At 36.1% G+C, this 13270-nt stretch overlaps 1 protein-coding gene across 1 annotated transcript in view; it reads right to left on the bottom strand.

The window, feature by feature from the left end:
* LOC123316702 (splicing factor 3A subunit 2) overlaps nt 1-11847 on the bottom strand; it is a 43669-nt gene extending 31822 nt beyond the window's left edge. The window contains exon 1 of the mRNA XM_044902895.1: nt 11302-11847. Within this exon, the coding sequence (XP_044758830.1) occupies nt 11302-11719 (418 nt within the window). The 5' untranslated portion in view covers nt 11720-11847. The remainder of the gene's footprint in view (nt 1-11301) is intronic.
* Nucleotides 11848-13270: the final 1423 nt, after the last annotated feature.

Below are 13270 nucleotides of genomic sequence, written 5' to 3'. Positions count from 1 at the left end.
CTTTAAGTAAACTAGAATCAACCCAAAGAGAAATTATGAACGAAATATTTTTTTTGAAGAAGACATAACACATAAACCTAAACCGGAAAAGGACACTTTTCAGCAGGTAGTACACAAAAGAAGGAGAACAAAGAAAAATGAACTAGGAACCAGAGACCCACAGCAAGAAAGTGACAATTTCAAATCCATCAAACCAGCCGAGGAAGACAGAAAAATCTGGATGTTCATCTCTAAAGTTAGGAACACAGTAGAAGAAAAAGATATTAAAGACTATGTAACTAAAAAGACCGCAACAAATATAGAAGAAATCTCGGTTACGACTCTACAAACTAAAGTAGAAACGACAAACTACAAATGTTTCCTAGTTGGAGTCCCCATGAAGCTCAAGGAGGAAGTATACAAAAATGAATTCTGGCCTTCTCAAGATTCGACTTTAGAAGAGGTCAGAATTTTCTAAAGAAAGGTCAGAACAAGATAGAAAACAACTGATAAAAACACCAGGCACATCAAAAAAATTAGAGAGAACCCGAAGTCTCAGTATAATTCGCCAAAATCTCCAATCAAGAGGAAATTCGAACAATAAACCTATCAAAATAACATCAGAAAACCCTGACTGCAATTTCCTTTGTCTGACCGAACACTGGAAATGTGAGAAGGAACTACAAAAAATCGGAATACCAAATTTCAAATTAGCAACTAGCTGCAAGAAAGACGAACATGGAGGCGTAGCCATCTTTATTAGAGAAAATCTACAATTTTCAATAAACCATCATGTAGAAAAATTAACAATTAAAGGCGAATGCGAATTTGCGTCGATAAACAGCAGAATATTGGAGAAAACAATCTCACTTTGCACACTATACCGCCCTTCTGGAAGCCCAACAGACAATTTTTTCGATAGAATGGAACTAATCTGTGAGAGGATGTTTGACAACAAAAAGATGATCTTCATTGCTGGAGACTTCAACATCAACATGTTATCCAACATAAAGAGTAAAACTGAAATGATTTCTCTAATGCAAGCATATAACCTTCATCAAACAATATTTGAACCAACAAGAATCAGTAAACAACCTAGCTGCATTGATAACATTTTCACAAACAGTAACGTGAAAGAAGCAAAAATTTTTGAAGAACATATTTCAGATCATTCTGGCCAGAAAATCACTTTTGAATTAGGAGAATGCAGTGAACCAGAAATTTTCAGGAACGATCAAAGAGAAAAGTCTCCTAGACCAAAACTGGGAAGAAATCTACAACTTACCGAATAAAAATGTGAACCAACAATGGAACTCCTTCATATCAACCTTTAAAAGCATATTTGAGCAATGTTTCCCACGAATAAAAGTGAACAGAAGCCCCAAAAAACAAACTGTCGTCTTCTCAGAGGAAGTTTTTAACATGAAATAAGAGTTAGACCATCTATTATTTCTGTCAAGGGCAAGCGAAGAATTAAAAACTCAGTACAGGGAAGCAAAGAAAAAGTATGACATCATGATAAAAAAACGCCAAAAACACTACGAGGAAAGAATAAAATCATGGGATAACAAGAACAAATGCATGTGGTCAATCTATAACGAAGTAAGTGGAAGAAAGTCGAAAAAAAGAAATATAGGCATAGAAGGTCACGCAACCGATATAGCTGAAAACTTCAACCAATACCTCCTACAAATAGTACCAGAGCTAAATAAAAACTTACCAAAACTCCCGTTCCAATGCAATATTGTCGAAAACAACCAGTAGATATACCTTAGACCAACAACAACCACAGAAATTGAAGAATTATCTAAACTCATAAAAACAAACATAACTGAGGCCAAGATGAAATACCTGCCTCCATTTTAAAATCTAGCATTGGAAATATCAAAGAAGTTCTGTGCTACATCATCAACAACTCTTTAAAGAACGGAATATTCCCAGAACAGCTAAAAATGGCAGTCATCAAGTCAATCTACGAAAAAGGAAATACAGAAAATATTGAAAACTACAGACCAATAAGCCTGCTACAAAGTTTCTCAAAAATTCACCAATACATTATTATGTCTGTGTGTGAGGGCTGAAAGCCTAGTTGCACACACACCGATTTTGGACGGCCCGGAATAAAATCGGCCGATATTTTATCGGTAGCAGTTGCTAGCACACTAACCGGATTTTTACCGTCCAAACGATCAGCCAACTAAAGTCGACTGCAATGGTCGGTAAAAAACATTGAACTCAAGAAAGAACTCCTTCTTGAGTTCAATGGTAAACAATCGGTGCTTGTACAAACGTGTACTTAGTCACGTACGCCACTACATCCCGGTTTTGCCGGTATTGGACGGTTTCTCACCGGCATTTTACCGTCACCGATCAGTGGTCGGCGTATGTGCAAGGTCCCGTTCCCACACGTGGTTCACTATTGGAATTTGGACGACCGATATAAAATCGGCCGTCCAAAATCGTTGTGTGTGCAACTAGGCTAAGGGTTCCTTTACGGGGGGTGATTTTATTGCCACATGTTGTGTTTGCTTGTCTATGTTTCACTGTAATGAGAAGGCTAATGAGGGATCTGGCAAAAATTGCTCTTTGACTACAGTATCTGAAGTTCGTGTTTTGAAACTCAAGTCCAAATGTCTCGTGCTATATCGCTGCAAAGAGTGTCGTGATAAGGGTGGCATAACTCCTTAACTGGTTGAAGTTATTTCAAATCTCCAGGCATCGGTGGATAAATTGCAAGGCTTAAATGATAATATAAAGAAGCTTACAAAGGAGGTTATTCCTGGAATTAATAAGGAAATTTCTAAAATAAAGCAGTCTCAAAATGATCTCTCCGGGGAGATTAGGGTGGAGCATGGGGGTATCAAGCAGTCTATAGGTATCCTTGAAGAAAGACTCAAAATATTGGAAAACGATATTTCTGTTCAAGGGTTGGTTGAGTCCCCCACAGTGGACATTGGAACATTGGCGAATGCTGATTTGATCATTAATGAGATTTCAGACCGCAAATATCGTGAGAACAATATTCTCATATATAATGTTCCAGAGCAGATTAAATGCTCTGAAACGTGACTATGACTTGAAGCAGGTGTTGGATGTTCTCAAAAATATTAATAATATTGACACCAAACTCGACCTAAAGAATGTCACGCGTTTGGGTGTATTTGATGCTGATGAAGTCCGTCCGATTCTTGTAAGATTTGATACTCGCTGTGATGTTACAAATGTGATTACTCATTGGCGTCTTGTGCCCAAATCTGTTCACATCTCGTATGATTTGACCAAGCTACAACGTGATAGATTCAACTTATTGAAAAATCAAGCTAAGGTATTCAATGGTGATGAGGCAATGATGCAGAATGGATGCAGAATTGGGTTTGCACAATTACACTGTTTTTCGTAGAGACAGATATAATTATAATAATGCTCCGTATGGGGGTGGGGTATTGATTGCAGTTAGGAATCACTTGAAGGCCAAACTTGTCTTGTCTGGTGAGATCACTGAAGAATTGTATGTGGAGGTCTGCGGAGGATCGGGGAATCTATTGGTTGGGTGCTTTTATACTCCAGATGTTGCTGCTGACACCTAGAGTGCACATGTTCAAACCATCGACAGATTGGTTCGGGAGTTTGTCGACCATGAATTCGTTTTCTTGGGTGATTATAATTTGAGAGAAACTGTTTGGTCAAATTATAATGAACTGTCAGATGATCTGCTGACCATTTGTAACTGCTCTGACTCAAGTGTTCGTGAAAACGTAAATCTCTTGATGAACTTTTTCTCTTATCTTGGAATGTGCCAATATTTTCCTGTGCATGCTACCAAGGGTTATACTTTGGATTTAGCATTCTAATCGCTTCGGGAGGACTGTGTTCGTTTGGTTCACTCTCCTGATTCTTTGGTTCCTTTGGACCTCCATCATAATCAAGTGTTTTTTGAGGTTTCTTTTAGGTGCAGTGGTGAGGTTAAGGCAGTGAAGAGTGGACTCGAATTTCGCGGAGCTAATTATGTTGAAATACACTCTAGTTTGCAGCACTGTGATTGGAGTATGTTGTTTGCTAGCAACAGTGTTGAAGAAAGCACTTCACAATTTAATCAATTTTAAACGATCAAATAAGTAAATATGTTCCATTTAAGAAAATATCTGATAGCACATATCCTTGTTGGTGTTCTAGTAATTTAATTTCCTTAATTATTGATAAAAAGAAGGTTCACAAAAAATGGTTACAATTTAATGTTCCTAGTGATGGAATTAAATTTCGTGAACTTAGGGCCAAATGCATTCGTCAATCTAGAATTGACAGACATATATATTTTGAAAAGGTTGAAAAGAACTGTAAAAAAGATGTCAAAAATTTTTGGAAATATGTAAATTCTTTATCAGGGTCTGATGATATTCCTGAAGAGGTATTTTTTTATAATGAATTTGGTCAAAGTGGTAAATCTGCATGTAATTTGTTCGCTTAGAATTTTGAGTCGGTTTATTTAGACGCAAACTCCTCCTTTCAGCATCAATTATGTTTGAATGGGGAACTTGATTTCACTATTAGTAGAGAGGAGATTGCTTCAACTATTAATAATCTGAAAGAATCTGTTTCTGTTGGGCCCGATGGTTTGTCTGCTTTATTTGTCAAAAATTGTTCTAGTGCAATAATTGAACCGTTTCACTATTTATATCAGCAATCCCTGATAACTGGGTGTATGCCCACTTTGTGGAAAAATACCTTTATAACCCCAATATTTAAAGCTGGCAACAGATGCGATGTCATGAACTATCGGCCCATTGCCATTATTGGTACTATTTCTAAGATATTTGAATCCATTGTTGCTGTGAAGCTCTCGGAATTGCGTCTTCGATATATATATGGTGTTGGGGAAAAAGGAGATAAGTTGATCAGTAGGAATGAGATGAGTTATTTTGTCTGTAATGGAACATTCTATAGGAGATATTTGAAGATACCTCCTTAGGGGCATGGGTAACTGACGCTTATTTCCTTCATCTGACTTATCTTGCTTGGCCCATAAGCAAGGTTTCGATAAATACATCCATAGTGAAGATATATCTCGTTTTGATCAGAAATGGACTTAACTCCTTTTTCCCCGGCACCACGGATATAATTCCAAATCAGCATGGATTTGTCAAAGGGAGGTCTACTATTACCAACCTTATATTTTATAATAATTTTATTGCTGATACCCTCAATGATGCATCTTTCCCTAACGAGGTTAAACAGGTGGATTCTATTTATTTGGATTTCGCAAAGGCTTTCGATTCGGTCAATCATAACCTTCTTATTTATAAATTGTTTAATTTTGGACTGAGCGGTGGCACTTTAAGGTGGTTATTATCGTATCTTGCGAGTCGTGAACTTCGAGTACGCATTCAAGGGAATTTATCTGATCCGTTTATTGCAACATCGGGTGTACCTCAGGGCTCTCACCTGGGTCCACTGCTGTTCATCAATGATGTGTCCGATTCTCTTAAGTTTGCTGTTGTCCTAATCTTTGCTGATGACGTGAAAATTTTCTGCAGAGTTAGGTGCTTCAACGACAAGATTATGTTGCAGAAAGATTTGGACCTGATATACAATTGGTCTTGTATTAACCAAATAAAACTAAATTATGCCAAATGTAAAGTTTTACCGTTCGTTAGAAGTCAAAACAAGAAGCTTATTTTTAATTATTCTATTAATGGTCAAATTCTTGAAAATGTTTGCAGTATCAGGAATCTATACTGCATTCACATTTATTTTAGCAGTCGGTTGGCCATGGAAATTTGACACATTTCACTCTGTATAGTACGAAAATGTGGGGTTATGACGCTTGTCAAAACATTTTTGGGTTTTAAATCAACGCTATGTTGCCCGTTCTACGTAAAAGTTTCTGTTATTACGTTTTTATCATAATGTCGAATCTCTTCGGAAAATATGTGACGATCGTAATTGAAGTTTACACAAACTGATTGAAGGCATACCAAATCGAGTTATCTACATGGAAAATACAAGAGATCAGTATAATATCATAATATGCACTAGCTTGAGGAGAGGTAATGTTCGTTATCTTCTTTGGCTAAAGTTTGAATACGTTACATCAGTTGTAGATCTCAAAAATTTTAACCTGAAGATGAAATGCATGTGATGCAGTGGTTGGGAATGGGCATCTATCGAAGGAATTAACGGATAATCACAAAAATGTTAAATTCTTCAACAAAAATTATCTTGCATCAATTGAAGTAAAAGGAATTGAAGGAAGTTTCAAGTCAAGATGAACTTGACCTTTGAACAAAAATTTTACATGAATAAAGAATTAACAGGACAACTGGCTCGTATTTGTGGCTATTCATCTTAATTCATTGATATAATAATAATAATTAGGTATTTATTGGTACCTTAAGACATTTACAATGTATGGGACAAGTCGAATGAAAAATAGAAAAAGCAATTTTCGGAAACTTATTCTACGATGACATTAATTGAAAATCCTGTAGTAACGTTTCGCATCAATTCACCCAAACATAAAATTCTCAAATGCCACCACTTTTTTGGGTCTTCCAATAGAAGGAAATTTTTTGTCATCCTCTTCATTCACAATCTTTGTGATTGTGGAAATATTCAACTGAAATATAAGTCATTTAGATTCAGATGAAACATTATATAAATTCTCTTACATTGAATGTGTTTGCTACCGTCTGACGTATTGTGGATTTTAGAATGTCAGGCTATAACTATTTGAATGAGCGGAACTGAATTAAATAGCACTTCCTGAAACCCTGTCTTTTCTCTCTTCAATCACTTTCGGCATTTTCGTAATATGAATGGATATTAATTGTGGCAACGGCCAAAGATTATAGAGTAGAAAGATAGGAAACGAAGCGACTAGAGTGATGCGAGCGCCATCTGTGTTTCAAATGTGTTTTTAAGGCCCTAAGACTGGTTAAAATTTTAATTCGAGGGACATATGAAATTTTGCGAGATGTCAGAGTCATATGGCCATTTTGATCAAACAGGTTTTGAATGTTTTGATTCTCGTATCCATAGACAACCTCGTATCGCCTTTTGTTTTTCAAGCCCGTTCTAGTTGCTGATTATTGAAATTTGTGTCTAATTTCTTGGCGAAAACCTCAAAATATCGTTCGAAAATTATTGTATAATGAAGAACTGTGGATCAAGTAAAACGAATTTTACTAAGGAAAATGGGAATGTAAGTATTAAAACTGGTAACATGTGACTCGGTCATTCATTGATTTTTACTTTTAGTGCTACGAAGTGGATAAAATTTTCAGGGCGTAGAGGCCTGCAAACACTACTGACTACACCATGTGCAATGAACATTTTACTGCAAGTCGATTGAGAACTGTTCATCCACGTAAATTGTTTTATGCAGGAAGCATCCCTCGCATGAAGGGCCCATTTAGGGGAAATTATGAGCTTTATACGTCCATTCAAAGATTCTCAATTGCCTTCAATATATTCAGAAATGCAAAAGTTTTATGGATTTCGATTTGGGAATCGGGTGATTGTCAAATTGTCGTTTGGAAAGTCAAAGTTTTATGAAACCTTCTGTGAGTGTTTTATTCATTCGTCAATCAATTTGTATATTGTGCCATAAAGAGACCATACCATGAAGAAATCATAAAAAAGCATGAAGAAATCATACTGACTGGTTTGAATACAGGTCTTGTATACCTCTGTAAGGTTTTTTCAATTGTGGTTCTGAAAATTTTGTAAATAATATGTAAGTAACGGAAATGTGTATCCTATGACGGTAAATTGAATATTCGTTCATATCAATTTCTAATATAAATTGTACAAATTCAATTTGTAAATTTTTTATAGATTGCAAATAAATTTATCACATCCAACAGAGTATTCCATTGATACCAATCGATTCCAAACAATGTTCAGATGAAAACTAACATCCTGGTTACAAAACAAAACCATCCTCTTGTTTTATCGCTCAGGATGTTTGTTTTCCGATCTCAACAAGGTCAATATTGAAATTCAATACAAGGAATAGAATTCGAATTTCGCGCCCCTCAATTATAAAACAGAAAACTGTTATTAAACAGTTTTTCTGTATTGATAATACGTTTTCAGCGCCATCTCATTGTCAAATGTGTTTTCACTGGCCAAAATGTAGTCGGTTTTTAGTACTAGCGATATGAGGGCGTTTCCTATCTTTCTACTCTATAATCTTTGGCAACGGCGTTATGACATTAACGACATTTCATGAGTGCCAACCTTACTCCGTTCTAGTTACAAAAACTTGAGAAAATTATTTCATGGCCAACCGACTGCTAAAATAAATGTGAATACAGTATAGGTGTAATTCACCAAAGTGATTTTGAATTTGACTTGCACCTTAATGCCACTGTCTCTAAGGCTTATAGGTCTCTGGGGTTCATTATTAGGTCTACGAAGGAGTTTAAGTCTCATGAGTCCATTATACATTTGTATAAGACGCTGGTTAGACCCATTATGTTTTATGGCTCAATTATAAGGTCTCCATCTAAACTAACTCATATTCCGATTTTAGAGTCAATTCAGCATAGGTTCTTCAGGTTCCTTGCGTCTAAGATGGGCAATAGATTTTCTTATACTGAACATGACAACTCCCAGTTTGCTTTGTCTGTAAACTTAGAATCTATTAAATCCCTTCATATATATCATGATGTTTACTTTATTAAAAAAGCGCTTATGGGTCTTGTAAATTGCGAAGGTGTTCTTGAGCTTTTGGCTGAAAGGGAGGTTCCTTATGAGCTTAGATGTGCGAGACAACTTATTGAGCGTGGAACTCATAGAAATTATATTTATGGCTCAGCCATTTTTAAGTTGAGGAGAATGTGGAACAAAATTGTTGTGCCCATAGCTGGGCTACATACTAATAATTTGAGAATGTTTAAGAAAGAGCTAAGGTCGATTGTTAATCATTATTTCTAGTGAAAATCCATTTTTTTTTCCTTGTGCTAAATTTGTTTGTTCTTATATATGTATGAGACTGACAGCGGGTTTCATAAAACTCTTACTGCCCGATCAAAGATTTGACAGTCATTGGATTTCAAAAACGAAATCACTAAAACTTTTTCATTCCTACATATATTGAACAAGAAGCAATTTAGAATCATTGAATAGATGTATATAGATCATAATTTTATTCGAGAATTGAATTCCGAATTCTTATGACTGAATTATTGATTGAAAACAAATTGACGTTTATCTGTCAATCAAGCGTTGATTCCCCGATCGAGCTTTATGAAACCGGGGGTCAAACTGATTTCATATAGTTGTATTTGGCAAATTATGTTGGTGCTCGAATTTTTATTTTTTGTATAATTTTGTAAAAAGGATCTTTGATATAATCATTGGTCCGTTGACATTAAATAAATAAATAAATAAATAGATAAATGAAAATATTTCAGTTGATAATGCATAAAAGATTGAGTTTTTCCTAAACAGCAAAATCTTGAACTCAACCCAACATGGCTACCGAAAGGGCAAATCAACAACAACAGCTAATTACACCTTTATCCTAGCAATTATTAACCAACTAGAGAAAGGAAATTAAGCAATAGGAATGCTCCTAGATCTATCAAAAGCACACGACTGCCTAAATATCGAGATTTTATTGAAGAAACCCTGGATGTATGGAACAAGAGGTCAAGCATATAAATGGCATAATAAATGGAAACATATCCTAAGGAAAGAAAAGAATATGTAGCAATTGAAAAAGATGGAATAAAAGCTTTTCACAGACAGCTAAGAAAAAACTAGGTATTGAGCAGGGAGGTATATTGGGCCCTCTCTTATTCATAACTTATGTAAATGACTTGGAGAACTATCTAACAGAACAACATGAAATAGAGGAACCGGATAGTGAAGGGAATCCCAATAACTTACAAATAAACCTACACGGAAGAGAATACAGAATCCCTCCTAACTCAATATGCCGATGATACAAACATTTTAACCTGGGGAAACACAGTCAAGAATACTATAAACAAGGCAAGTCAACATTTCATCAAGATTGAGAAATGGTTCAACACAAATCAACTCATTCTAAACAAGGAGAAAACAACGGCTTCTCTTCAGGACAAAACAAATTAAGACCGAAACCCCAGAACAGATTACACTTGGAAACAGCACACACAAGCTAGAAAGATCCTCAAAATTCCTTGGAGTTTACCTGGACGAGTTCCTAGATTGGGGGGACACGTGAAGTATGTGTCGGGAAAACTAACTCAACAACATATGCTCTCAGAAGTATATCCTCCCACATGAATGAGGCGTCAGCAAAGACCTTCTGCTATGCCTGCTTTGAAGCCATAGGAAAATACGGTATCGTATTTTGGGGGTCCTGCTCAGACATCCAGCATATTTTTGTAATTCAAAAACCAGCAATAACCCTGTTAAGCAAATTGGTTACCAGCAATAACATTCATTACAAAAATGAAAGCTAAAGAAAGTTACAGAGGAGTCTACAAGAAACATAAAATCCTTACAATATACGATTTATACATCTATGAGTGCTTGATATTTGTCTCACAAAATACCAGCGAATTCCAAATTGAAAAAAGCCATAGTGATCCAAAGAGAACCCAACGACATCATGTATCCAATTCATAGACTTACACTCACAGAAAAAGGAACACACTACAGATGTATCAGCTTTTGCAATAACCTACCAAATAGGCTACAAAAACTAAGATCACATAAAACCTTCAAGCGAGAGCTACGAAAGTACCTTATTGATTCAGAACCCAATACATTGCAAGAATTTCTGGATTCAAATTGAAGTTTTTTCTTTCTGACACAATTTCATGCAGTTTTCATGCTCCTCGAGAATGTAACTCTTAGAAATAAAGAAGCTTATTTATTTATTTATTTATCTATTAGGAAACAAAAAGGAGACATATATGGAACATAGCTTGATCCAACAATAATATTCAAAATGCTCAGAACTAAGTAAGGCTGTGGACCGTATATACACTTTGGTTTCTTCTGGTTAGTGAGTGAGCGGTCCGTATATGTCCAATTCCTGACAAATCGGTCCAATATCTGTCACCAGAGTAACCGGTAACTTTCGGTTACCAAATGTGTATATATGGACCATACGCTAAGTGTTTGAAAACAAACAAAGAAATATGTCTAGCGATCAAGCACTCAACGTCTGGCAAAAGTCCCTGTTCATGGTTTGTGAAACTGGTCACTAATTTTACATGGATAACATATGCACTTTACCCTTAGATTTTGGGAAAAGATAATTATATAATATATGACTAAGTTATCATCAAATGGAAGCTCATACAATCAGAAATTTTGGCTTACCTGGGTAATCGATTTGAAATAGTAGGCTTTGTTGGCCACTTTCAGGATCCCTCTGTTTCGTCACCCTGTAACCAGGCCTACCAATTTTCACGAATTTTTTCGGTTCCACCCTCGGTTTGATTGGCTGCAACAATGTAGGAGCATCCTTAGCTTCTTTAGCTGCTCTGCGAGCTAAGTTGGCTTGATGCTTTTTTCCTTGTGTATGAGCTAAATAACTTCCTTCATTATTATGCAGCGTTAAGCATAGTTTACATTCATATGATCCAAGATGATTCTTCATAAAATAGGGATCCTTTTGTAGGTCTATAGTTTCTAAGGCAAGTTGCCGAAGACGTTCTCGTCTATCCCGGTTGGTTTCGGACCATGACGCTACACCTCCTCCACCAGTTTTACCACCCGGTCGATTTTGAAAATCCATTGCAGTTCTTTTATTTAAAAGAATTCACTCATTCATTAGATTTGAATTATTATATGAGAAAATGATGATTTAAAACATGACAACCAGAAACTGATGACAATTGACAACAGCAGCATAGACAAACAGCAGAGACTGTCTCTGACATAGACCACAGACACAGATTACAGAGTAGATCTGACACCATTGAACTCTATAGACGTTTTCGGAAACTTACTCGGGTTCATTCGATCCCTAACCTTTGCGTTCGTTTACCTAACCCGAACATCTAACCCGTGTTCGGAAAGTAGGGTGCTGCAACCTCGATCACTGACTCGGGTTGATTTTCCGTAACCCTACACAAAAGCAGGGTCGTTCGAATCGCTAGAGTCACCGCATGCGCACTGCAGTTTAGTTTTGTATCTGAAAAACGCGGGAATAAGCTTTCTACTCTTATTCTCAATATTTATTAATTTCTAAGCAAGATTGCAAGAAGATTCTTACGACTTTTTCTTATAAACTCTGTTTATGCATCAATAAAATGTGTAAAGTTTATAATTAATTTGAATGACGTTTTGGTTATGTTATTCTCACGACTGACACTTCCAAATCCTAACCTGATAAGTTCGTGAACTTAGAACCGGGTCAGTGATCCGAGAAGATCCGTCACGTGACCTCAATGGATCGAGTTAGTAACCCTGAGTAAGTTTCCGAAAACGCCTTATGAGGGTTCCCATAGACCATATTAGTGAGGTTAGGCGGGAAATTTGAATCGCGATCCATCCGTGGATCCCTGAATTCCCTATGCATTTCTTATGGGACTAAAAATGCCGCGTACTTCTCGCCTGTTTTTGGATATTTTAGCGAATTTCTTAAGATTTATTTCTATTGGAATGTGTTCTATGATCCTTTTTCAACAAGTTGAAAACAAAATTTCGTAATAGAATGGTATATTTTTTTAATAATGGATCAATATAAAATTGGTCAGCAAGATCCATGGAAGTTTGTCGTAGCTTCATTTCGTTTCTAACCTCTGAAGCTGACATCATTCTAACGCGCAAGCGTAGCATGTCATTTTCTCACGAGGAGCTAAATGCTCATACCCGTACCGACGTTGCCACGTCTGTCGTCTACTTTTTAAGCCACAGAACATTTGAAAACTGTCAACTGTTCATCTCTGACAGCCTGTCAACTCATTTCACATGTCTTATTTATTTTTATTTTGTTATCAGAGACCGTTTATTATTTACTATTTACAAGTAAAACTCCCCACTTGACGAATATTTTCGTTGTTCCAAGGTATAAAAGAGTGGTATTTAACTTCATCTAGAACTCTAAGAATATTTATTTGGCAATCTGTAATAGACCATATTAGTGAGGTTAGAATCACTCAGTAGGCGGGAGATCCATATTCAAATTTTTTTACATAGGAATCGACTTTAATATGGAATATCGCTAGCTAGAAGTAAATGTTAATATAAAGACATGCAAAATTGGGTGCCGCAATTATTAGAGGTTGTTTCCAAGTACATTTTACATCACAATATACTTTTATATGTCCTAAAATCAAAATTG

The sequence above is a fragment of the Coccinella septempunctata genome, chromosome 7, assembly GCF_907165205.1.
Source record: "Coccinella septempunctata chromosome 7, icCocSept1.1, whole genome shotgun sequence".
NCBI lineage: Eukaryota > Metazoa > Arthropoda > Insecta > Coleoptera > Coccinellidae > Coccinella > Coccinella septempunctata.
The sequence above is the reverse complement of the archived record's forward strand: the minus strand, read 5'-3'. Positions and strand labels throughout refer to the sequence as shown.